Raw genomic sequence first — 27,735 nt, 5'->3', positions numbered from 1 at the left:
GAGTTGCTTGTTCTGTAGCCACAAAGGGACATAAATATTCTTGTGCCGGTCCCAAGCCCGGATAAATACAGAGGGTTGTGTCAGGAAGGGCATCCGACGTAAAAGCTTGGCCAAAAAAAAAACATGCGGATCAAACCTCTAAAGATGGAGGACACTGATTTGCTGTGGCGACCCCCTTGAAGGGAAAAGCCGAAAGGAAAAGAAGAAGATTGTCAAGGAAGATTTTTGTGGGTTGTTCTTGAATCAAGACCTTTGATCCCAGTCATTGATATGTGATTGAAATAGCCTTAATCCTGGGCCGCCAGTGTCTACTGGATGGTGTCATGCACTCTTGACTTAATGGAGTGTTCGTGGATTAAGTCCGCTTTGTCTGAAATTGGATGTCTGTGCACAGTATTATGTCATATTATTTGTTATTTAGTTTTTTTTTTTTGTTTGTTCTTTTGACTTCAAGATGGCGCCGCGAGAGTGGCTGCCTTTCCAGGACCTCATGTATTTTGTTTTTCTACTTCCATTCCTTTCATCACTTTGCTGCTGTGAAATGTAAATTTCTCCACTGTGAGACTAATAAAGGCAAATCCAATCCAATTATATCTAAACATCAACTGTGGATTACCGCATCAGGTTCACTCTGATTTTGATCACTCGTTAATAAATATTTGGGGAGAATTGCCACATTTCATGAAGTAAACTTCAGTGCATTTTTACTTGTACAAACAGTCATCAATATAAAAGCCACCGCAAATAAATATACACCAAAGTCTAATGGCCACTGGAATTGCATTAAAATTTACTGTTTCCTTTGTGTTTCTTTTACTAGACATACTCTGGCCTCTTCTGTGTAGTCATAAATCCCTACAAAAACCTTCCCATCTACTCGGAGAACATCGTAGAAATGTACCGTGGCAAAAAGAGGCACGAGATGCCTCCTCACATCTACGCCATCTCAGAGTCTGCTTACAGATGCATGTTACAAGGTAAGTTGGCTGCTCTCCGTTTGTGTTGTGCAATAGGGCCGTATTTAATCAAAGACACCATTTGTCGCCAAGATTTGATGTACCAGAACTGGAAGTGATCGTAACTTCAGATGATGTCACAATCATTGTACTAAAATGAGTATATAGTTTTTCTAAAGAACTCTTTCTCATGATTCACGGTTACTGGCACATATGTTAACTCCTTAGCATATGCATCCAAGTAACAAATGGCCTTCTCAAACCACATGACTTTTTTGTCGTTCATGAGAGTCGTCCTGTCGGTCTTTGAAATAAATATCTGTGCCTAGGACTGAGCAAAATGTCACACAGCAAGTACGTCACTGAGCAGATCCCGCCCAAAGATTCAGTCCATCGGTGCAAATTGCTGGGCATGGGACCAGCAGCTATCAGTATTGCATTGGATCAAAGTCATCATAACTGAGGCATTATGTGCATGTGAGGAAAAAAAAAATCAGAGAGAGAGAAAGAAACCATGGACCTGTTTCTGGATAGCTGGGTGAAGGTGGTATGAACTTTCTACTGTCCAGAAAGCAGCATGACTTGAAATGCTCCTTATACTCTCCAATATTTCCCTTTTTGATCAAGGCACTTTTTAAAGATTGTACGGTGTGATGTGTGCACCCACGATCAGTTTGGGTATATTGATATTGTATGTAGCTGTATTGCATCAACACATATTTACAGTACAAGAGTCCAGTTTTGTGTGTGTTTTTTTTTCACATGTGATTATTGAGAAGCCTTACAGAAGTCAGTAGGAACGAGCGGCGATACCTCTCCTTCTTGCAGCAAGGTGTCATAGTCTCTGGGTGAAGGAGCTACCCAGTGCTGTCAGGGTGGGCAGGATGGTGTGGGAGGAGCTGTCCATCATAGCTTTTAGTTTAGCAGGTGTCCGTCTGTTGCCCACCTCCATCAGAGAGTCCGTCGAGCAGCCCAGGACAGAACTGGCCCTCTTGACCAGACACTCCAGTCTTTTCCAGTCCCGGGTGGTGATGCTGCCTGACCAGCAGACAGTTCTAAAGTGGATTGTTGAAGTGACCACAGAGTCATAGAAAGTCTTGAGGAGTGACCCCTGAACCCCAAAAGACTTCAGTTCACTGAGTAGGAAGAGGTGACTCTGTCCCTTTTTGATTAGGGCACTCGTGTTTGCAGTCCAGTCCAGTTTTTTTTTTAGAGTAACACCCAGGCACTTGTAGGAGGTCACCCTCTCTATGTCTGTACCCTGGATGTTCAACGTTGCAGGTGAGGATTGTTTCCTGCAGAAATCCACAACCAGTTCATTTGTTTTCCTGGTGTTGATCTGGAAGTGATTCTGCTGGCACCAGTCCACAAAGTCCTTTGTCAGTCCCCTGCACTCCCGATCGTCTCCCTCTGCAATGAGGCCGACAATAGTGGAGTCGTCAGAATTTCTGAAGCTGACAGGTTGGAGTTTTGTAATTGAAGTCTCAGGTGTAGAGGGTGAACAGGAATGGAGCCAGGGCTGTCCCCTGCGGCGTTCCAGTCCTGCAGAGAAGCCTGTCCGACTCATAGTTCTTTACCCTCACGTACAGTGGCCTGTTTGTGAGGTAATCTGTAATCCTAAATGTGAGGTGGTGGTCGATTCCGGCATGCCGCAGCTTGTCCCCCAGTAGATTGGGCTGGATGGTGTCGAAGGCACTGGATAAAATCAAAGAACATGATCCTCACCGTGCTCCCAGCATTCTCCAAATGCAGCAGTGCCGAGTGGAGGAGGGAGATGATGGCATCCTCCACACCAATGCTAGGCTGGTAGGCAAATTGTAGCGGGTCCAGTGATGAGCTCGCCAGCGGTCGCAGGTGGGCGAGGATGAGTCTCTCCAGCGTTTTCATCAGGTCAGACGTCAGTGCTACCGGTCTGTAGCTGTTGAGCTCCTATGGGTGGGCAATCTTGGGCAATGGGACATCATGATGTTTTTCACAGCTGTGGAACTCTGGCGCATCGGATGTTTCAGACGAAGCGGCAAGATAAACAAAAATTGAGACATGTCACGCTTTTTTGTCATTGTGTTTATGAAATCCAGACACCTCAAAGCCACTTGTTGAGTATTGAACACTACGCGGCCTATGACACGTCAAGACGAAACAAAACATGGTATGAGACTCTAGTTTTACCCACGACCGGTCTGTCGATTCAAAATTATTAGGTTGACCAGTATTTTAGTGTGGTTATGCAGACTCTGCAGTATGCAGACTCTGCAGCTAAACACCAAGACTGCTGTTATTTAGTTAAAATCTTTTGTGGTGACTCTGACCACCTTAAAATAGCTCTATTGATTTTACCTCTTTTGACTGGGAGTCCTTTCCACTGAATTACATTTTCAAACGCCCTTGTAGTTGCCAAACTTCACAACTCTTTGAGTGAACAGTGAGCGACTGGGCTCAGAACACAAGAAGGTGACCCCATTGTGCCCGACAGTTAGCCCTTTGTGCGACAGAGATAGCTTACAAATGATGCTGGTGACAAAACTGGACCACCCTGTCAACCCTTTCAGCCTTCACAGCTTGTCAAAGTAAAAAAGCATGACCTATTTTCATTACTTTTCTGAGTGTTTCATAAAGGACAACCAATGTCACTTTTTTGTTTCCTAACTGACATCAGAAAAACATTTTATAGCATCTAAAATACCCAAAACACGCAGTATGATATTTTTATTCAAATGCAAAACACCAATAAAAATGACTTAAAGTGTCCAAAATCTGCAAAAAAAATTGAGCTGCGAATTGGGCATTTTCAGAAAGTCCCGCCCCCAGTTCGTGACGTCACGCCAAGACGTCTTGCATTGCTGGAGAATCAACACAATGTCTTCAGATTCGGAGAATATGCTTTCTTGTTACACATCCAGTTATGAATATGATTCAAATAGTTCTGAAGAGGAAAGCATACACATTTGCAATCGATTAAAGAATTTATTCCGTGCCATTTTGAGGCAACATTGGGGGGAAATTTATCACCCAAAAAGAGGCAGAAAATGGCGTCCAAGCTTCTGTGAGGAATTAATCAGCCCGTTTCCACAGGCTGATAAATTCCTTCCATGGAGCTTGGTTGCCTTCTTCTGGCGGCTTTTTGGTGCAACACGAGGTTTTCAGACCAAACAAGTACAGCAAAATACATTGACGTGATGGAAGGACTGCTACAATGTGTCTTTTTTTTTTTTTTCGGTCAGGGGCGTTCCTTCAGTGACGTCACATACGGACTCATCACCAACTCAAAAACAAGACTTCCTGAATATTCAGCGTGAATCTTAAAATGTAAAATATAGCTATATGCGGTGGAATCTTTGTAAAATACGCCCAGTAGAAGTCATTTGAAGCCATTTTACAAATTATGGACACAACTTGTCCGGGGACGTCGGTTGTCCTTTAACATTATACATCAGCAGTCTAAGCGACATGTTTTTATTTGACTAATTTAACATAAACCTTGCCATTGAAAAAAAAAATTCAAGGTCTGATATTAGACTAAATGTTTACCTTAACTCATTCCCTGCCAGACGATGTGCAAAAATGTGTCCACTCCAGTGCTAGGGTTTTTGTCATTGTCACTCAAATTCCAGCACCCACAGAATATTGAGTTGTAGGACTACATAAACATTCAATGCAGCGTAAGAAACCTTACACTCTATTCTATCATCAGAAAAAAAGAGCTAATTCCTAAATGAAATGAGTCTGGAGTTAAATTAGCTTGAAATAAGGGCAGCTGTCCAAAATACAATGCAATACATACGTATTAGTTTATATAACGCTTTAACAACAGCCGAATCTGGAACAGCCCCTTGTGGAAGGGAAAACTACATTGCCAGAGGCCATTGCCAGAGGCCATGGTCAGCGCTTTATCGGCACCCAAGCATGAAAAACAGAACAAATTCAGGACTAACAATCTATGTCAGCGGTGTCAAAGTAATTTTTTGCCGCGGGCCACATTGTAGTTATGGTTTCCTCTCGAGGGCCGTTATGAATTTGGGAAACCCATTAGAATGTTTAAATCCCTTCAAATATTACATATAGAGCACACAGCAAATTAATTAATAACTCGTTTTCAAATCTGAAGTGAAGAATAATGACTTTTATTGTGGTTGACATTCAAAAATGTGAAATTTTGGCTCAGATTTTAGCAATCATCATGGAATTTAACAAGTTTGATTTGCTTTCGCGGGCCGAAAAAAATGATGTGGTGGGCCGGATTTGGCCCGCGGGCCTTGACTTTGACACCTGTGTCATATTTACAATTCCAGAATAAATTCGGGAATGGCAATGAATGAGTTAATACTGAACTCTCAGTAAATGCAAAGAAAATATTTGATCCACTCAACATTAATACCCAACCTACACAAATGTCATACTTCATAATGGTTGCAACGAGAGAAATGCTGCCGAGCGCCACTATCCTTACTCATTTTACCGCTGTGTTTATATTGGAGTGAACAATGTAGTGCTTATAAAAAGAGGTTTGTCGGTTGGAGATTAGTGGATGCCAGCAGCTACTCTGTACATTGGCCCAAAGCATCTTCAGTAACCTGATTGATATTAGCGATTATCCAGTTTGATAGTCGTTTGCATCAACAGATGACATTTGGAGCTGTTAACAAATGATGTTGACTGACGCGAGTTTGAGCCTCACGGGCATTCGTTAATTACCCCGAATGTACATTATTGTTTTGCCCACCAAGGTTCTGCTGTGGTGTTTAATGAGCTCTTGCCAACCCCAAATAGCGTGTATGCCGACCAGTAAAACTTAATGCACATCTGATTTTGATTACTGCCCTCATTTTTCCTCTTGATATGCTATCACTATATGAGTCATTATGGACTCCGGATGTGATTTAGGAAGAATAAAAACTTGTTGGAAGATATCCTGTCCGCAGTTATGGGTTTTAAGCACAAGCACTGCTTGAAGGATCCCGGCAAAGGATAGTGGGCCTTTGTTTTTAGTGAGAAAATCTCCCTCCTTGCATCCCACTGGTTTCAAATTATTTCTATCAGCCATCTTAGATGTGTGCTTTCCAAACGTATAGCCCCGTGATAAACATTCAACGACAGCTTCTTCATGATACTGAACAGTGTATGATGTGACTCGCACAGTCAAGAATGTCTGATAACATGCTTGGGAATGTTTATAATAACAGAGCATACACCAACAATACAGCTTTGCTCCACCTGGTTGCAATTCGAGGACACGCTAAAAGCTTTTGTGCCCCTTTGAACTAATAACCTAAAAGATTCACCTTCTGGAAACAAAACCACACACGTCGTGCAGGAAATCTGGGAGATTTTCACCACATGCAGCACATACATAGACAGAAATAGCGCTAGACCGGTGACTGATATTAGCCCATGCAACTATACTGCTGTTTCTCCAAAATACTCTGGAATAGAAGTGATGAGTGCAACTGTCAGATATTCGCTGGACACTGTGAACAAAGGCTCGAACACAGGAAGATTGTCTTTTACTGCCGGCAGGGGACGTAGCCATTCATGACTGGCGTCCAACTTCTGCAGCCCTCTGCCAAGCTATTCATTGAGCATATATGCAAATTGAAGTTATACATTTGTAAAACATAGTCTTTTTGATTTGATTACCACACCCCTGGGCGTCCTATGCACCAAGAACTATAAAACAACAGAATGTAGACATTTTAATGGGTTGTCCTTTCCATGAACTGATAGATTTGTAACCTGGCTAATGACCTCTTCCTGTGTAGGAGTTGACCAGTCCTAAATTCGTCCGAGGCCAGATCTCCAACATGATGATGAGAGTTTAACAGGCTCTGTTTATGCATCTCAGATTGACCCCAGATTTTCTGTGCTTTCATTGTGGGCCTTCTAAGAATGAAACTTTTAAATATGATAACTTATTTTCTGTCATCTCTATCAGCAACCCATGCGCCAAGCTGCTACCTCTGTTTTCTGAATGTTAAAATTACAATACCTGAGTGTGACTTTAGAGATGTGTCCATTGGTAATACCCACCAACTCCAGAATTCAAGCAGTCGTCGATCACAAATAATTGACCAAACATATTGTACACCAGATTACTTTCGATCTTGCCAAATGAGTTTATTGTTAGCTTCCTGCTCCATATAAACAGCAAAGCAATAAAATGAACACACAAAGAAGCTTGTACGGCATTGCGGCAAGGACCTAGTTAGTCCTAGTTCACCGAAAACCAACATCTTGATCGACATGTGAAGCACCTCATGGACCTGGTGCATATAGTTAACATCCATTTCAATAGTGAATTTATTTTTTGTACAAAGTTTTCAAGTTACAAAACGCCTCAACAGGAAAATGTTGCCTCTAGTTAGGAAAGAAATTTCAAAATGTATTTATTACATATTTTTTTGCATTGTTTATTTTTTTTTTAATTTTCATGACTGAATTTTGGGGGGCCTTGGAACGGCATTGGGAATTAAGATGCGTCTCAACCTACAAGATTTTCTCGAATTGTTTTTGCACGATGTACAGTTTTTTTTATGAAACTGTTTTGCACATTTACAGGATACAGTTGACATTTTTATTTTACTATGCTTAGAATATATTGTTTCTATCCTTTCACCCCATCCCCTTTCAAATTGCTGCTGTGGACTGCAAATTTCCCCATTGTGGGACAAATAAAAGTTTTCTGATTCTGATAAGTAAAACCAATTAATTTTGTAAATATCGTGCCTGTAAAGTGTCCGTGAGAGATTTGAAAGGTGCTTAAAAATACAATTGATTGTTATTATTATTGGAAGTACCACTGTACTTCATTGCAGAACCCAACCAGATACAAATTACTGACCAATTAGTTCTTCACTCCATATGCTAGACTGCTAGACGTGCAAAAATGTGTCCACTCCAATGCCAGGGTTTTTGTCATTGCCACTCAAATTCCAGGACCCACAGATTGAGTTTAAAGGTCTACATGAACCTTCAATGCAGCGTAAGAAACCTTAGACTCTTTTCTTTCATCAGAAAAAGAGTTAATTCCTAAATTAAATGGGTCTGGAGTTATATGATCTTGAAATGAGGGTGGCTGTCCAACATACAATGCTATACATACATAGCTGTAACAAAGCACTCCCATGGGAAAAAAAGGGAATGCTGCCTCCTTGTGCACATTGCCAGAGGTCTGGCCAGCGCAAGAAAAAAAGCAAAACCCGAACTAATTCGGCAATTGGCAGTGAATGAGTTAAGTGCACCCTCAAGTCTGCTGAGAGTGCCTCAAATGGATTATGACCAGTAGAACCCAAGTATGTCTTCATGTACACCTCATCAGTCACATATTTTTCCGTTGTCTCTTCTCCAGACAACTTTTGGCTCCGTTACTGCCTGTCACAAGTGATTTGTTAAAGAACAGATATGTTTATTAAGTCGTTATGCCTTTTCTTCAGTTTGCAGAAAGACCTTGATTGCAATTCAAAACCTTATTGGGTGAGTTCCTCATGCAGTATATCTCAGATTCCATAGCGGCTCTCCTCAAAAATGTTCCACATAGGAAAGCTAATGTTGAGAATCACAACTGCATGTTTCCATTTGTAAAACGATGGCTTCTACACACACCAGCCCAATCTCCCCTGACACCAGTGGTCTTTGTTATTTTGATCCCGTGTCAGTGGTCCAGTTACTTCTTTCCAGTACAAAGTGTTTCCTCATATGAGGAAGATGTGCTTGTTATTACAAGACTAGCAGTACAATTTACTGCATCGTCACATAATGATGCATTTAATAAAACAATCACAAGACACACACCATGGTCCTCAAAGACTGATTAAAAATAATTACTTACAGACGCTCCCCATCTTACAAACGAGATACGTTCCGAGCGATTGTTTATAAGGTGAATTTGTTTGTAAGATTCTTCAGTGCAATATTTTTCAATGGAATGTATGTTTAAGTCAAACACTGAACGGGGAAGTATAAAAGACAGACACTCTTAACAGTCGTAAAGTAAATTAACACCTACTGTAATAATAATAATAAATAATAATACATTCCATTTTAAGCGCCTTTCAAAGCTCTCAAGGACACTTTACAGTCACAGACCCTTGGGTCTTCAGTAAGCCATTACTGAAGCTGCTGGCACGTCATTACTGAATTACATGTCAGCAGCCATTACTTTTTGTTATGGATCCCGTCCTCCTGGAGCGTCAACAGGGAAGAGCAAGCCAATCGTAAGCAAGCTCGGCGTATCGGGGCCTGAACTCGTTGGCAACACTTCAGCATTGATTGGTCAGCCTTGGTGTCCGTCGCATAAACATCACACCCTTGAAAAAGGCGCGCAATACAAATTCTAACATAAAGCATGTTTGTCCGAACATTTTTCAACCCGCAAAAATGTTATTACGTACAGTTATTCGTAACTGGAATGTTCGTAAGTTGAAGGGTGTCTGTACTTTTTGGTCCTTTTTAAATGCAGCCATTTCAGAGTTTGGATATTTGATAACATGCATAAAGTGCTAAAAAATAGTCAGTTGGCTTATATAAACACGTATTGGAGTGGAAAATCAACGATGTCCTTGATTTATGTTATGAAGGTGGTGGGGGATGTTAGTGTATGGAAGTGAAGAGAAGGGATCCTATTTACCCCCCTGCGTCTGCATACATACTGATAAACAGCGGGTATATTTGTGGTGTTGGTGTGTTGCTACAGATAGTAATTTGAACAAAGAGGCTTGTTGTAACGGTAAGATACGACTTGCCTTTCTAAGGATTGTTTTCGGCATAGACTCGATTTTCAAAATCTTTTGAACCCCTGTCTAATATTTTTATCTTATATATATTTGTATAAATAATAATATATAAATACATATCAAGCAGATTATTTATTGGTTTTGTTTTGTTTTGTTCTTCTACTTCTACCTTTCATAATTTTGCTGCTGTCGATTGGGGATTTCTCCATTGTGAGACTAATAGGGTTTTCTAATCTTGTTTTACAGTAAAGTCTCGTTATATCGATATTCAAAGGAGTCCGAAAAAATATCGATATAACCGGGACTATCGATATATCCGACCCTGTTTGCATGTAATTTTCTCTGTGCGTGCATAGAAATAGTATCGATATAACCGGGACTATCGATATATCCGATATCGATATAACGAGACTTTACTGTATCTTAGATTTGTTTCTCATCAATGACTAAAATGTCTCTAAACTCATTCGACATTCTCCATTCAAACGGGTGTCGTCATGGCTCTGTAGGCGCTCTGATAAGGCCTTGGATTGGATTAGATTGGATTTGCCTTTATAAGTCTTGCAGTGGAGAAATTTACATTTCACAGCAGCAAAGTGATGGAAGGAATGAAAGTAGAAAAACAAAATACATGAGCTGCTGGAAAGGCAGCCACTCTCGTGCCGCCGTCTTGAAGTCAAAAGAACAAAACTAAATAACAAATAATATGACAGCACAAAGACAATATGACAAAACAAAGACACAGAGAGTCATTCATTCTTAAGCACTTTCTGTACATGAAGCAGTTGTAGATGAAAGAGGAGAGGATCAAAGTGTCTTTCCACCAGTGGATCAGGGACATCACGGTGGAATGTGTACGTCGACTACAAGCTAAATGTTGAAAGCAAACACGCAGCTGTATCATCCATTGACGAAAAGACATTGTCTCACATCTCCTGTCCCACATAAATCCGCTTCAATTCCAAGCCGCAACAGTTCCACATACGCATCGGCGCTCTGCGCTGACACTCTTTTCTTCTTATCGCGGGCTCCTCAAGCCATGCATCCAACCAGCCGCAGATTGTCCAACAGCACCGACCTTTCCGCTGAACAAAGCGGGACTGTGAAGATGCTGCCCATTACAGGCGCAAAAAAGCACAATGGCCCCAGAGCTGTCCAGCGATGACAGTCGAATGGCACCGACATTCATCCCAAATCAAAAACAGTACTGGCATATTCATGCTGCCGAAAAGGCGCAACTGCTCAGCAAAGTCTCCTCCTTAATGAATGTCGTGGTCAAAAATGCTGAAAAACAATCCGTATCCATTCCATATGACGCACAACAACACAACGTGACAAAAGAAAACACAAAACAAGACAAAAACAACAAAAAAAGCACTTCCTGACGGCTGCAGCCGAGCACCATCTTGGACTCCTATGTTGTTGTTGGATGCCTTGTTCTCTGTCACTGACGTTTGTACAGAATAGCAATTTGGAAAACGGGAAGAGAAATCTCAACTTTTGACGGTTTAGTTCCATGGCCACTCACAGCTTTGATGCATTAACTCAGTCCTCAATACTGGACTAAAGTGGAACCTGGAGTTGAACCAGCAACTGTTTAATTGCTAGATGCAACTGTTTAATTGCTCGTTGAAGAATTGACAAGAACCGCTTTCATTTTTTTTTCCGAAATACATCTTATGACCTGAATCTGTCTCATACACTGGATATAAATAATATGAATGCATTCATGTGAGCCCTGAGAAATGAATAGATTTTTTTTCTTTGCCTTTTTCAAACGGGGAGAAAAAAAACAACTGTAATGGCACAATTTCTCCTCATGTATTTGGGAGCTTTTGTTATGGTTCATTAGAGCCAAGGTTGAACATTAGACCAGAATTTTAAAATGTGTTTGCTGTTGGAAACAGTAGTCAGTAATGACAAAAAAAACATTCAGGCTTTTGGTCGATAGCAAACAAAAAAAAGGTCAGGAAAAGCCAACTAGAACATCTGAATTTTGTGGTTATTCAAAGTGGGAATTATTTGTTTACATTGTTTGTTATTTTTTTTGTTTGTTTTTGACTTCGAGATGGCGCCGCGACAGTGGCTGCCTTTACAGCAGCTCCTGTATTTTGTTTTTGCTGCTGTGAAATGTAAATTTCTCCACTGTGAGACAAATAAAGGCTCATCCAATGTAATTTAATAAACACGCTTACACAAACAAAGCATTATTAATCTTGATCTGATTTATTTATTTATTTATTTATTTATTTATTTATTTTACACCACGAAACCCTACCATTTGAAGTCGAGTGTGTAGATATTATATATCCACTGGAACTCCACTATTCAAAGATTGTATTTTTTTGGGGGGGGTGGGGGGGCTCTGACATTGAGGAAAAGGAATACGTGTGGCTGCACCCCTTTGACACACAATTTAACTTCAGGAAGTTCCCAGTCAATGCTAGGAAATCAAGATTACTACCCCTGATGACTCCCCCAGCTGTGTCCTCATTCAAATACCTTTCCGTTTTCCACATAGTCAGCCCTTCACCTCAAACTGTCAACCTGTCAGTGCTTCGCGACGCAGTATGTTGACCTATACTCAAGGCTGTTGGTGGAAGTGTTTCTCAAACTATTCTTGATTTACCAGTAAATTATATGATATAATGATATCTCCATGAACCCTTCTCTTTTTGTAAGCAAAATGATTTGGTTAGATATACATGCGAGATATTATTAAGCAGTTACTTTTCCAAAATATGCATTCAGTATATGATATGGATTTTTTTAACATTCTTAATTTGGATTCCATCGGTAATTCTGTGCAGATTTGAGACATGCCCCATACTTTCGTACTATTAGGTAAAGTGCAAGTTTTTGGGTGTACCCGGTGGTGGGTTGCTGTATGATTAACAAATATTGGATTTGTAATCATTTGTTTTTAGCATTTTGAGAATTGAATCTGAATTAATATTCATTGCAATGCAGTTTGTATTATATAAAAAATATGGATAGTATTCCGTTATTGTGCTTATTGGGCCGCCTGTATGCGGAAGTCACCGTTTGAAACAATACATATTTGACGTAATTTGTAGCTGTTTCCATGGGGAAAAGAAATACTTATTTCATTTAGCCATTTTGAAGGCGCCTGTAGTGCAATTGTGAAAACTGAAATCATACACTTCTGAGAATTGCTGCTTACACTTGAGCTCATGCTCCTGAAACTCTTGACACTATCAATCAAAGAGCCACTGGAGATAATCAATCAAAGAGCCACTGGAGATAATGCCAAATACTGAGACGGACCTTTATCTTTCTCCTTGTTTTCTGCAGATCGAGAGGACCAATCCATTCTGTGCACGTAAGTCTACATGCTGCATAGTCATAAAATAGGAACAATTACACACATGAATTGGAACGTAACAGGCATACAATTTGTGGCACTGAGTGGAGCAGTCAGTGTCGCGAGGTCAAGAGCGTTGCTCCAGGTCCTTGTGACATTGACCAGACTCTTGTTACTTGAAAGAAAAGCATTTCTGACATTTTTGTAAGCGAGCCATCTGGCTTTCCCACTCACAAGAGTGAAAATGTCTTCTTGCCGGTCATCTGCAAAAAGTTATCAAGACCTGATCGTTGCCATAACCTTGTCTGCTCTTCAAATTGATCCACGCGACTTATTTTGTACTTCTATTTTTACATTGGCTGGAAATGCCGAACTGTCTTTTTTTTACTAGCAAACATTTGCTGTCCAACATTTTGCATCACACAATAAATGCAACGCTGAACTGTACATATTTACGTTATGTGCACAGCCACAACAATTTTTTTCTGTATAATGACATGAATGGGATGTTGTTTGTCTAACTGCGCGCTAAGATCGGCCTGCAACCAGTTCAGGGTATACCCCGTCAACTGCCCTATGACAGCTTTGATAGGTTCCAGCACCCCCTGTGACCCTCGTGAGGGTAAAGCGGTTCAGATAGCGGTCGATGGATGGGTGGATGATTACATGTGGAATGTCACACCCAGCACTTTTACTTTCAACAAGTGATACATCGCCATTAATCCTCCACAATTATCTATGCTTTAAAGGACAACCGACGTCACTTTTATTGTTTCCTAACTGACATCAGAAAAACGTTTTATAGCATCTAAAATACCCAAAACACGCAGTATGATATTTTTATTCAAATGCAAAATACCAATAAAATGACTTAAAGTGTCCAAAATCTGCAAAAAATTGAGCTCCGAATTGGGCATTTTCAGAAAGTCCCGTCCCCATTTCGTGACGTCACGCCAAGACGTCTTGCGTTGCTGTAGAATCAAAACAATGTCTTCAGATTCGGAGAATATGCTTTCTTGTTACACATCCAGTTATGAATATGATTCAAATAGTTCTGAAGAGGATTGCATACATGTTTGCAATCGATTAAATAATTTATTCCGTGCCATTTTGAGGCAACATCGGGGGGGAATGGATCATCAAAAAAGAGGCAGAAAATGGCGACAGAGCTCCTGTGAGGAATTAATCAGCCCGTTTCCACAGGCTGATGAATTCCTTATATGGAGCTTGGTCGCCCTCTTCTGGCTCCTTTTGGTGCAACATGACGTTTTCAGACCAAACAAGCACAGCAAAATGCATTGACGTGATGGAAGGACTGCTACAATGTGTCCTTTTTTTCGGTCAGGGGCGTTCCTTCAGTGATGTCACGTACGGACTCGTCACCAACTCAAAAACAAGACTTCCGAAATATTCAGCGTCTTAAAACGGAAAATATAGCTATATGCGGTGGAATCTTTGTAAAATACGCTCAGTAAAACTCATTTGAAGCCATTTTACAAATTATGGACACAACTTATCCGGAGACGTCGGTTGTCCTTTAAGCGTATTTACATTGAGCCATACTCCCTCCCCACCACTCCCCCTTAGAGTCCAACACTATCTGGTGCATTTTTTTGGCATGTGCAAATTTGCGCCTACGGTTAGACACCAGATGTGATTTAAATCTCAAGTGTCCCTCAATTCTTTTTTAAGGACTTTAAGTATTTACGTTCTCTTTTTTTTTGTTTGCAACACCACAAAGGAAGCAGTAAAAAGCAAGCTCAACATTTAGAAAACCACAATTTGCCAAGATCGACCAAAGTGAAACTGCATGCTGGTCTTTGTGTCTTTGTGCTCTGTGTGTTTTTGCTCTTGTGGAGAGCAAGTCCGTTTCAGTCTAAAATGGATCTGCAATTGTGTACAGCTGCCTCTTCCTTATTTACATTTTTTAATGGCCTAGACACAGTTGGGGTGGATTTGTAGTTCATTCCCAGGACGGGGTTTTCCAATGCTTGTTTTGGGTCTTATGTTCTTTTTGTCTCTTTTTTTGTCCCTCACAGTGGTGAGTCTGGAGCTGGCAAAACGGAGAACACAAAGAAGGTCATCCAGTACCTGGCACATGTTGCCTCCTCCCACAAAGCCAGGAGAGACCAAAACATTCCCGTGAGTATGACCTGAACAATTGAAAAAGATCATCAATGAAACTTTACTATCGATACAGTGAGACCTTGGCTTACGAACTTAATTGGTTCCCAGACAGAGTGTGTAAGGCGAAGTGTGTATCCCAAAAAATAATTTCCCATAGGAAACCATTAAAATGAGAATAATATGTTCCCAGGTCTCCATAAAATGTAATTTTCAACTAAATAAGCCTTAAAACTACACACAACATATCTTATTCTCTGTATAATAAATGTGGTATTGTATTGTAATGAAAGAAATAAACTGTACTGTAAAATAAAGTCGTTTTATTTACCTTTGTGATGGTCGTTGATGGCTTGATGGAATGGCGTCGGAGGTCAGAGCGAATTGCTGTTTGGAAAGAGAGTCACATTCCATAACTGTAAAATAAAGTTTTATTTACCTTTGTCATGTCGTTGATGGCTTATGGCAGGAGAGTCACCTTCCATAAGGACTGTTGGTAACTCAACCTCTGGTGTGGCTTCTTTTCTTTGCTTCTTTGGAGACTTCTTAACATTTTTGCTGACTAAAAACCTCTTAATTGACTGACACCTGTTGCTTTTTGACTTGTAAGGTCTTACGAAACTGAGGCATCAGATTATCGTTCATCATGTTGATGATTCTTATAGTCACAGTCTTTTATGGATGGAACTGTTCGATAAAAGCCTGCACATCATTCCACTTTGCCAACATTGCCTTGATGCGCTCACTTGATGCTGCAGCCATCTCCTCCTCCTCGCCCTCAGATGTTCTCGAACCATCCATTGCTGGCTTTAAAATCCTCAATAAGCGCCGAACTTCCACGTTGCCGCATGGCGATATCGGAGTGAATTAGCCGTGCTTTCTCGCATAAAATTGCTTTACTCACGCTGTCGTCGGGTAGCTGCTTTTCATTAATCGAAATTAACAGAGGTTTTTCAACTTCTTCGATTGCCCGAGACCGTTGCTTTGACAGCACGGAAACACCTTTTGCAACAGACGCACCTTTGATGGCTTCTCTGTTGCAGAGGACGGTAGCAATGGTTGACTTAGCATATCCGTATATGGCCGCTAAATCATACAAACGCACACCTCGTTCGTGTTTTTCAATTATCTCCTTCTTCTCCTCGACTATAATCTTTTTTTGTGTCTTCTTCGGCTCAACACGAGCCTGTGGTGTTGTCTTTTTCGGTCCCATAACAGCAAAAATATCTGTAAAAAAACTCCTTGGAGGCATCAACGTTTGCATTCAGAGAAAGGAGAGAAAGGGGGTGTGGAAAGGTGGGCCGGCCGGCTGGGGTGCTTTTCGGCCGTGTGCTTTTGTGTTTTTCCGCTCAAGATTACTGCGCCAGCCGTGGTGGGGGGTGTGTATCGCGAAAAGTAGTGCTGATGCCAAGGTTTAATTTTCATAAATTTAACTTTCATAAACCGAAAAGTTCGTAAGGTAAGGAGTTCGTAAACTGAGGCTCCACTGTATTGAGTTTTAGGACTACATAAACATTCAATTGAGCATAAGAAACCTTCGAAATAGGAACGTGTCAACATTTTGCTCATGTGTTGCTAAATTATAAGTTAACTACTAAATTATATAATTATATAATATATAACTTTGCTGCTGTTAAATGTAAATGTCTCCCCTGTGAGACTAAAAGGTAAATCCAATCCAACAACAGCTGAAGATGGAACAATGCACTATCATGGAAAAGGGGAAATGCTGCCCCCTTGTGGAAGGAAAAAAAAACATTGCCAGAGGCCATGGCCAGGAATTTATCAGCATCCAAACAAGAACAAATTTGGGAATGGCTCTCGACATCATATTTTCAATTCCCGAATAAATTTGTGAATGTTAATTTGAGTTAATTATCTTCTGGGATTGTGTGTGTGCGATCTAACACTTTGCATTTTTTTTCATTTTTAACAAACAGCCAGAATCTCCAAAACCAGTGAAGCTCCAGGCAAGTCTCTATTTTTCATTATTACGTTTCATTTTATATATGTGTATGCAATACCCAAACAGTTTTTCACCCATATTGGTCAAATCTTATGATTGACACCAGTCAATAGTTAATTGGTGCTAAAAAATTAACTCATTCACTGCCAGACGTGCAAAAATGTGTCCACTCCAGTGCCAAGGTTTTTGTCATTGTCATTGAATCCCAGGACCCAGGATATTGAGTTTTAGGACTACATAAACATTCAATGGAGCATAAGAAACCTTAGAAATAGGAAGGTGTCGCCATTTTGCTCATGTGTTGCTAAATTATAAGTTAACTACTAAATCATATAGGTCTGGATTTATATGAACTTGAAATGAAGGCGACTGTCCAAAATACAATGCAATACATACATATTGGTTTATATAGCGCTTTAACAACTGCTAAAGCTGGAACAAAGCGCTAACATGAAAAAAAGTGAAATACTGCCACTTTATGGAAAAGAAGAAACGTTGCCAGAGGCCATGGCTAGCGCTTTATCGGCACCCAAACATGAAGAAAAAAACAAAACTTGAACACATTCGGGAATGGCGCTCTATATATTTCATATTTTCAATTCCCAAATAAATTCGTAAATGGCAGTGAATGAGTTAAAACATTCACACAATTGATAAATGGAATTTACTTATGTTCACTTTTTTGTACTGTCAGGCGCAAAACACAATTGTAAGTACAGTAAAGTCTCGTTATATCGATATTCTCGGGAGTCGGAAAAAATATCGATATAACCGGACTATCGATATATCCGCTCCTGCGGCATGTAAATTTTCTCCTTGCGTTCATAGAAATAGTATCGTAATAAGCAGTACTATCGATATAACCGATATCGATATAATGAGACTTTACTGTACTTTTTTGTAAGATAGCATGCACTTTCCAAAAGCTGTGACTGTTTTTCACATACATACATACATACATACACACACACACACATAGTCTATGTGAATGTGCCATGATGTCAAAGTGTTGTTTACTGGTTCCTCTTCCAAGTGTCATATAAAAACATTTTGTGCCGCCACAAGAATATTGTATCATGACATTCATGCAATGATTGACTTCTCATGAAAATAACACTTGACTCCCCTCATGTCCTACAGAGTGGAGCCCTCTTTTATGTGAGTAGAATGTAGCTTTTCACCTGATTCACCTTACTGACAATACAAATGGTGGGCGGGGCTCAACGTACTCTGCTTCCATCCACACCTTTGCTCTGAGAAAGACCTTTAGCGCTTTCATAAATGGTCTTAGGTTGTTCGATAGCTGCTTTTCATCTACATCCATTCACTTTCGGGTGGTTATCCTTTCATTTTGCGCACACTGATCGAAGGGAGCAGGATTTGCAGCAATCTCACCTGCCTTGCGGTCGCTTTATTAATCTACATGGCTTTACCAGCATTAATTTAATCACATTTACAGTGGAACCTGAAAAGTTGAATTGTTTAAATGTTTTGTCAGAATAATAATAATAATACTACATAACAAAACATAGTAACATATTTTGACATGAGCAAATGGTGACACAGCACCTTCCTATTTGTTGTTTAAGTTTACAAGGTGTTATGATTGTGTCATTTTAACATGTTAATAATGGTAGTGGTGAACTTTAATTTTCACTTGCTAGAGACTAAACAAATTTCTTTCTGGAATTTGTTGTGTTTGATATTTTTAAGGTTTCACTGTAAATTTGTTGAGACTAATATGCTACGAGGCATGGGCTAATTCTCGATTTGATGGTTTACCGTGGTGTAGAAAAATCTAGGTTTCATTAACTGCTAACAAAACAGTATTGAGTTGATTTTTTTTATTTTTTAGGGGGGACTTGTAAGCAGTACAGAATGTGAATGTTTGTTATCAGAGTTGTGTAAACCCTTTGCTTCTTTGAAATTAGTCACCTCCAATAATTTTTTTTCTTCTTGGGGAAAGCAGAGTAAATACAAATCTGTCTAAGATCTTTCATACAGGAGTGGTGTATCGATTGAAAAGGTTTCTTCAGCCGTCGTCTGTACTTGTTTGAAGGTGTCGGACGTTTCGCTCCTCATCCAAAAAGCTTCGTTAGTGAACTAAAATTGTGCTGGTAGCTCTGGTCCTATATATACAGGTAACATCCGATTTACGACCGGCGCGAGTTACGACCACCCATACTTACGACCACGACCGCCAGACTTTTTTTTTTTTTTTAATTCTACGCCTGCCACCGCTACAGCCAGCAACGCGACAGAGACAGAGGTCTGTGCTGGATGATTTATTGAGCTACAACACAAAAGCACTGGTCCCAAAAAGTAGACCAGCGGTATAATAAAAAATAAAGAATACCAAAAATGACGAGTGGGGGTGGCAATGGGAAACCACACAATGGCGAGAAGCAACCCGCACACGGTGGTGCAGAAATGGAACAATCCCAAAAGGATTACGGGATGTGTGGGGGGAGGCTCGGACCGAGCACCGAAGAGAAAGTCCAGGGGAATACAAAGTACAAATACAAGTTGACAGCGTCCCGTTTTCCTACCTGCTGTCCTGAAGAAGGAAGTGTGGAAGCCGGGAGGCGTGGCCCCGCCCGCAGCTGTCAATCCGAATGTGACAATATTGTTTATTTGCCGGAGCACCATTGCACAAAATGATGATACAAAATAACTGTTTCGTAACAAACGCGTACGACAATTTTCTACAGCATGACAGCACAGCAATCGGGGGGAGGAGGGTGTCCACCGACACCGAGGCGGAGTGGGTGGGATCACCGCGATGGCCTCACGGTCGGCGCCGTCGCCTCTTTGAGACAGGTGACCTCTTCTGGCTTCTCCGTTAGCAGGGAAAGCCATTTTTGACACCTCGCATGCGTGGGAAGCCGTGCAGATTTGGGTCAGCAGAAAGCGTGTGCGCCGACACAGTAATAAAGATCGATAATACAAAATATGAAATGATTAAAATGACACTAAAAGTTATAAGATTTATAAATGAACTGTCAACATTTTGGTATCTAATAGTATTCAATAGAAAACGTTGCTTAAAAACAACAGATTGACATCGCATACTATCCTGTCGTATAGGAGATGCCAGCATGTCGTCATTTGTCATGATCACGTGATCCTCGCGTCAGCCATTTTGAATGCTTTTCGATTTACGACCATTTTGTCGGAACGGAACCCGGTCGTAACTCGGATGTTACCTGTATGTCCCTAATGGGACCATCAGTAAAATACAAGGGTAATAAGCACAGATGAGGAGACCTTAGGGAGCAATAGGATAGAGGCGTTTTGCAAACAATTGTGCCTTTTTGCATTGTTGAATCATTTAAATTGTCCTAAAAATTTGGTGCCAGTTGTTCGTAGTTGTTTTGATATAACCCAATTACAGTAATCCCCCGTTTATCGCGGTTAATGGGGCCCAGCACCACCCACAATATGTGAAAATCCACGAAGTGGGTACGCGGGGGAGCAGCGTATTTCAAAAAGGTCGGTCATTTTACAGCTGTCATTTTAAATACCACGATACATTGAAGGTTTTTTTTTTTTACGCAATGTAATATTGACACTTGCCTGTTGTTTATGCTATGCTATCTAACTTGTAAGAACACCCCTGCGGCACTTTAAAATACACGGGTGCTTTGCTAATCCCCTTAACCCCTGCAGGGCAGTAGGCGGGGGACACCCTGAACTGCTTGCCAGCTAATCACAAGGCACACATAGATAAACAACCACTTGAGCTCACAATCACACCGAACGACAATTTAGACTTTAGAGTGTTCCATTAACCTGCCATGATCGTTTTTTGGAATGTGGGAGGAAGCCGGAGTACCTAGGGAAAAGCCATGCAGGTTTGGGGAGGACGTACAAATTATACAGTCAAACCGAGGTATTTGCTTAATGCGTAAATGAAAAAACATACTAATACCATTAGAAATGCCAAATTATCAATAAAAAATATCATTGTATGGATAAAAATCCCATCGTTTCATACATCAGTCTTAAAAATAAAATTACAATACCGTAAAATATGACAAGCAAGCATTATTTATGAGAAGTTCAGACACTTTCAAAAATAATGTGTAATGAGCGTTTTGTTCATCTAAACATTTTGTTTTGATCGTGATTAATTGTTCAATAAGATTGTGTTATCTTTTCAACGTGTAGTTTTTTTTAATAAATACATTTGATCCAGGAAGGCTGGATGGGGTCAGAACTGAACCCTACACCTCTGCACCGTGCGGTTGACGTGCTAACCAGTCTCTACAATTATTTACTTTTTTATCCCTTTATTTCATTATTATTATTCTTTTCTTACTGACGTGCAATATAATGCCGCAATTTAACTGGCATCCAAATTTGTGTTATGTCGCTGTCATGGAACCGCGGACTTTAGGACTTGAAGCGCCATTTAATTTTTTAAAAAATCAAAATCAACTTGATTTTGGCAAAACTACTTGTGCTTCGTGCAAGGAGTGGCCTTTTACTTGCCCTTTCGATAAGTGAACGTTTTTTTTCTCTTCGGAGCAGATGTTTTACCACTGCGTCCACATCCTCAACTAGAAAGATTTAGCGGAACAGTTTGACTGATCCTCTTTGACTCATCTCAATCTGTCCAGTTTTTGCGGCCTGCCCAAAATGCCTGTGTTGTGGGGGGAAGACAGAAAATGGCAGCTCATCTGGCGATATGCAGAAAAGGATCAAATAATTAGAAAGCCGGTGAACGAGTGGCCGTTGAATTCAGTAGCTGCTACGCAACAATTGGAGTCACTTGCCCCAGTCCGAAATCCAACTAACTCCCATTGCATCCAAAATGTGGGTCAGATAAAGTGGACCCCCCCCCCTGGGCTTTGTAATTGGCTGCTTTTTTTGGGGGTGTTGTTTTCTTTGTGAGCCAAAGAAAAAAAACACATTTGTGTCACGGTTTCCGATTCACAACGCCAATCTGCATCACATGATTACTTTGTTCAATAAAAATGTGATAAAACGGGACTTGTAGCTTCTTTTACCAGCGTCACAGGGTCCAGCTGCTCAAAGACTCAGTTATAAAGTATGAAAACCCTCATTCCAAGTCTTACATCACAAACTGATTCCTCAGTCTACTTCCTTTGTGGAAAAATAGCCCCCTTTGAGCTTCTGCAGTTATTCTTGAAATTTGGCAAAAATATTCCCTGGGAATTAAAAAAATGCCTTTACCTCAGCATTTTCTGTTTCTCTGGTTAGGATTTAGCTCATAGTGTGGCTTTAGATGGAAAGAGTAAATGGGCCACATGTTTAAACAGCTGCACAAGTAGTATAGGCATTTAGTTGGCTTCTCAAATGTGTTCAGTTCAACCGCTTTTTGATGGGAAAATGTTCTATTGTCTCTGCACAAATGCACCTTTTCAACCATAATCTGCTCCAGAAACCTGTTCGAAAACCAAAACAACACTTTCCATTGGAATCAATGCAGAAATAGTTCATCCGTTCCAAGTCGGGAAAACAACTTTTTTAAAGCACTTTTCAACTATTTTACAACACAAACTGGATAAACACCTAATAATAGAGCAGGTAATTTGTAAAATACTATGAAATACTTAGTTTATTTTTTTTATAAATACATTTCTGTTTTGGACAAATCAGTAATTACAAATATTCATGTCCAAAATGATTGATTTTTCCATCTTTATTTAGTTATCTTTTAATTTAAATAGCATTTTGGGATATTTTTGGAGTATTTTTTTCCTCAATCCTAAATACCAAAAATCAATTACATTTCAGAATTTAGTCCAAAGTTTGGTTTGCAGTTTTTATGTGCACTGCCAAACCTGAATGGATGTGAAACAATACGCAACAGTATCCACTTGGACGTTTTTTTTCCCTCTTGTTCTGCTATCACAACCTATCCGCCTTTATTTTGTCCACTTACACATTGTCAACGTGGCTGTCTTCTCTTAATGAATCACATGACCTCCAGATGTTCGCTGTCTGTCTGCATGTAACTTTATTTTTTTGCAAACTTGAAACATCAATGATGCACAACTACATTTTCATTATTTTTGCTTCTTATTAGTTGAAATACCAATACTAATAATTGGTTGACAACGCATAACACCCTTCCCCCCCACAGGGTGAACTGGAACGTCAGCTTTTACAAGCCAACCCTATCCTTGAATCCTTTGGGAATGCGAAAACGGTGAAAAACGACAACTCGTCGCGTTTTGTAAGTGCAACTGTCATGCTTGATAAAATCAATTGACGAGTGTACCAGCTTGAGCGCTTCTGAAGCATATATTTTCTCTTGCAGGGGAAATTCATCCGCATCAACTTTGATGTCACTGGATATATTGTTGGGGCCAACATTGAAACTTGTATCTTTTTTGTCATTATGCTAATTCAAAGGAAGTTACAAGTGTTTTACCGGTGTATATGGCGCACCTAAAAGCTATTCATTTTCTTCAAAAGAAGACCCTGTGCATTATATGCAGGTGCGCCTTATATGTGAAGGAATATTGAGCCACAACAGTATCGCAACTACCGCCAGCAGCCACGATTCCATTATCTACTGTAGAAGTCGTGCGTAACCCCATCCTCTATTATAGTACGTTATAATGTGGTGTGCCTTATATTTGGCAACTTTTATATATTTATACATTATTTTTAGAAAACCTTTTTCATTCATTAAAGCTGTGCCTTATACTCCGGTGCACCTTATAGATGGAAAAAGTTTAAAAATACACCATTCATTGGGAGTGCGCCTTATACTCTGGAGCGCCTTATACACCAGAAAATGCAGTAATGTTTTTTTTTATCCTTGACCTCTTGGTTGTCAGATTTATTAGAGAAATCCAGAGCGATCCGCCAAGCCAAAGATGAACGCACCTTCCATATTTTTTACCAACTGTTGGCTGGAGCGGGAGAACACCTCAAATGTGAGGATGCAACATGCACCTTATACTCATCATTCAACACAACTGTTGTGCTTTCACTTTCCTGATGAATTCATGACTGTTATAACTTAATTTTACTAAGACTTTTTACATTTAATGGTATGCTTCCAAGTTTTTTGGAACGGTTTCGGGAAAGCACACAAAAAAGCATGCTTGGAAGTTGAGAGCCCAGCCATAACTTTTGTTGTTGTTTTTTTTTTGCTATCCTTTTTGTGTCCAAGCTTCTGAAATGTTCTGATTGTATTCTCACATCCATAGCCGACCTGCTTTTGGAGGGATTCAACAACTACAGATTCCTATCTAATGGCAATATCCCAATCCCGGGCCAGCAGGATAAAGACAACTTCCATGAGACAATGGAGGCCATGCACATTATGAGCTTTTCACATGAGGAGATTCTGGGTATGTTTAAGTTGATTAAACTGATGGTAAATTGTGAAAAAAGACACGTGGTGATTTCAACATCTGCCTCAACTGTGTGTGTCTTTTTTATTTTTTATAACGTCTACTTTTCCTGGTTTCTCACTTTTCTAGCCATGTTGAAAGTAGTGTCCTCCGTTCTTCAGTTTGGGAACATTATCTTTAAGAAGGAAAGGAATACCGACCAGGCCTCCATGCCTGATAATACAGGTAAAAAAAATATCAAACATCTTCGTTCGACCTATTTTACAGTTATCAGACTGGCGCATTTGTCCCCCTGGAAAATGAAGCCGCTTCAAACGAAACTACTTTTTCCATCCCACCCGCCAACTACATTGAACACTTCTGTTCAAAGCCCCATTACGCATCATTTGTTCTTTGTCGTTTATTTTCCCGTAACACTTGTCATATGAATGAATAGTCCACATACAAATGAAAAACCAGCTGGGTATTGAAACAACCAATGAGTTTAGACTTTTCGTGTTCTACCCTGAATCAACTGTGTTGATTGTCTAGTCAATGAAATGAAATAATTTTAACGATATACACCGACTGACACGTCTGTACAAGTTGTTCCTTTCCTCCCCACTCTCTTTTTTTCACTTCCTTTACATTTTGATCCGCATGTGTCGAGGAGTGGGACCTCAATTTATGCACTTTCTGTCCTTGAACCTTGTCAACGTACGATTAACGCACATCATTCTCAAGATTAACACCTCAGAGGAGATGGGGCCCAGTTCATCCACATGTGGCTGTGACTCGCTGTCCTTTCAAGAGGGAAGAGAAGGAGACAGCGGGAGCTTCAAGCCACGATTGCCAATGATGCATCTTAACAAAATATTCCCAAATGTGACTAGCGGGATCCGGGACTGGAGAATGTTATTTCTAGAAGGGGGATTGCTTTCTGATCGACACAGCTTCTTGGCTCTTTTCATGAGCTCCAGACTGTTCCAATGAGTTTTATATGAATGGTGAAATTTGGCAGACAATTTCAGGAAAACCTTGGATGTAAATTTATAACGGTCTTTGTTTTGATCCTTTTACAAAAAGTGATTATCCATCAATGAGTCAAAATGTACTGCGGAAGAGTCCTAATGTCTGCCCCCCCCCCCCCTTCCTCCTGTCCACAATTCAATTTTCCAGCCGCCCAAAAGCTGTGTCACTTATTGGGAATGAGTGTCATGGAGTTTACAAGAGCCATCCTCTCTCCAAGGATCAAAGTGGGAAGAGACTATGTCCAGAAAGCCCAAACCAAAGAACAGGTTAGTCGTCTGTACACCTGCTCTCGTTAAAAGTACTGGTACACTTTTTTGCAGCTTATTTATATTATTTATATGTGCCCATATTATCTATTATTTGAACAAAAATGTCATCAAGTGGCCAAATCCAGTCAGTCGTGCCATATGAAATGGAAAAAATATGTACTGTATTTTCCGGTGGATAAGGTCCATCCATAAGCCTTGATTTTCGGCTCACACGCAGGTGCACCATATATGTGAGTAATATTGAGCCACAACAGGTATCGCAACTCCTGTCAGCATCTCCATTTTCCCCTAAGGAGTAGCGTGCTACCCCACCCTCTATTCCAGCGCCTCATGATCCAGTGTGTCTTATATTTGGTAAAGTTGTATATATTTTGATTTATATTTGGAAAACTTGTTTTCATTCATTGAAGTTGCGCCTTATTGTCCTGTGTGCATTATACACCGGAAAATATGGTACTTAAAAAAATATATATACCATCTATTTAAGGCAGCGAAATATTGTGGCACAAATAAAAATAAAATATTACCCCACGAGATAGCAGAAGGGTCATAAATCATCTCTGTATCCACTTTTTGTAACATTTGTGTTTGTTTCTGTGCAGTAAGATTTTTTTCCAATGTCCAGTAGGTCCCTTGGCTCATTAAGATCCGTAAAAACACTTCTCATATCGGCACTATGCCTCAATCAATACGCCACGCCCAATGTTCCAAGCACCAACATCCATAAACCAACAGAACATCAACATTTTAATGGGTTGTCTAGCCATGAACTGATAGATTTCTTACCTGGCTAATGAGCTCTTTCTGTGAAGGAGTTACCAAGTCCTAAATTCCGCCCAGGGCCTGATCTCCTACCTGAGGATGACAGTTTAACAGGCTGTCTCTGTTCACCTCAGATTGACCCTGGATTTTCTGTGCTTCCATTGTGTGCCTTGTGTTCGGCCAACTAAGCATACAACAGCATGAACCTTTTAAATATGATAACTTCTATTTTGTCTATTCTCTATCATCCAGATAATCTAATTGAATAGTTATTGTTTGTCGATATAGTTTGTCTCAACTCGTGGCTTTGTCCCTTGCACCAGGCTGACTTTGCTGTGGAGGCCTTGGCGAAAGCAACATACGAGCGTCTTTTCCGTTGGCTGGTCCATCGCATTAACAAAGCTCTGGACAGGACCAAAAGACAGGGAGCCTCCTTCATCGGCATCCTGGACATTGCTGGATTTGAGATCTTCCAGGTTTGACTCCTTCCATTATGTAAGTTGGTTTTGTCCTGTTGGAGTTCGAGGGAAAGCTAATGGTTTCTCTCTCGCTTTTTTTTTAACAGCTCAATTCATTCGAGCAACTCTGCATCAACTATACAAATGAAAAGCTGCAGCAGCTCTTCAACCACACCATGTTCATCCTTGAACAGGAAGAGTACCAGAGGGAGGGAATCGAGTGGAGCTTCATCGACTTTGGCTTGGACCTGCAGCCCTGCATCGACCTCATTGAGAGGCCGGTCAGTTTTGAGATGAATTTGTGATGTTTTAAATATTTTGATAATGCTCAAAAGATTTTGTTGCGAGGCATGAAGTTATGTTTCTATACCCACAGGCAAATCCTCCAGGGGTTTTAGCTCTGCTTGATGAGGAATGCTGGTTCCCCAAAGCCACAGACAAGACCTTTGTGGACAAGCTGATCCAGGAACAGGGAACACACACCAAATTCCAAAAACCCCGCCAGCTCAAAGACAAAGCCGACTTTTGCATTATCCACTATGCTGGAAGGGTGTGTATGTTAACAATTTATTTGGGAATTGAAAAGTGTTACATGGAGCGCCATTCTCGAATTTGTTCGGGTTTTGTTTTTTTCTTGCGAGGGTGCCGATAAAGTGCTGGTCAGACCTCTGGCAATGCTTTTCCCATCCACAAGTGGTCGACATTTGCCTTTTGCCCATGTTAAAGCATTGTTACAGCTTCAGCGGTTGTTAAAGCGCTATATAAATCAATATGTATTGTGTTGTATTTCGTACAGCCACG

At 40.4% G+C, this 27,735-nt stretch overlaps 1 protein-coding gene across 4 annotated transcripts in view; it reads left to right on the top strand.

The window, feature by feature from the left end:
* The window catches only part of LOC148892292 (myosin-10-like), a 61,562-nt gene that overhangs the window by 9,996 nt on the left and 23,831 nt on the right, over positions 1-27,735 (top strand). For 2 of the 4 annotated variants that reach the window (XM_089006612.1, XM_089006609.1), the window contains exons 3-16: positions 821-977; positions 12,998-13,025; positions 15,047-15,149; positions 17,072-17,101; positions 18,238-18,255; positions 23,210-23,302; positions 23,387-23,450; positions 23,913-24,011; positions 24,288-24,431; positions 24,564-24,659; positions 25,593-25,711; positions 26,800-26,952; positions 27,042-27,215; positions 27,311-27,484. In XM_089006612.1, coding sequence (XP_088862738.1) covers positions 821-977; positions 12,998-13,025; positions 15,047-15,149; positions 17,072-17,101; positions 18,238-18,255; positions 23,210-23,302; positions 23,387-23,450; positions 23,913-24,011; positions 24,288-24,431; positions 24,564-24,659; positions 25,593-25,711; positions 26,800-26,952; positions 27,042-27,215; positions 27,311-27,484 — 1,452 coding nt within the window. The remainder of the gene's footprint in view (positions 1-820; positions 978-12,997; positions 13,026-15,046; positions 15,150-17,071; positions 17,102-18,237; positions 18,256-23,209; positions 23,303-23,386; positions 23,451-23,912; positions 24,012-24,287; positions 24,432-24,563; positions 24,660-25,592; positions 25,712-26,799; positions 26,953-27,041; positions 27,216-27,310; positions 27,485-27,735) is intronic. The other 2 variants (XM_089006613.1, XM_089006611.1) reach the window with 1 other exon arrangement.

The sequence above is a fragment of the Hippocampus bargibanti genome, linkage group LG10 (genome assembly GCF_051943395.1).
Source record: "Hippocampus bargibanti isolate YZ-2025 linkage group LG10, ASM5194339v1, whole genome shotgun sequence".
Lineage (NCBI taxonomy): Eukaryota > Metazoa > Chordata > Actinopteri > Syngnathiformes > Syngnathidae > Hippocampus > Hippocampus bargibanti.
The sequence above is the reverse complement of the archived record's forward strand: the minus strand, read 5'-3'. Positions and strand labels throughout refer to the sequence as shown.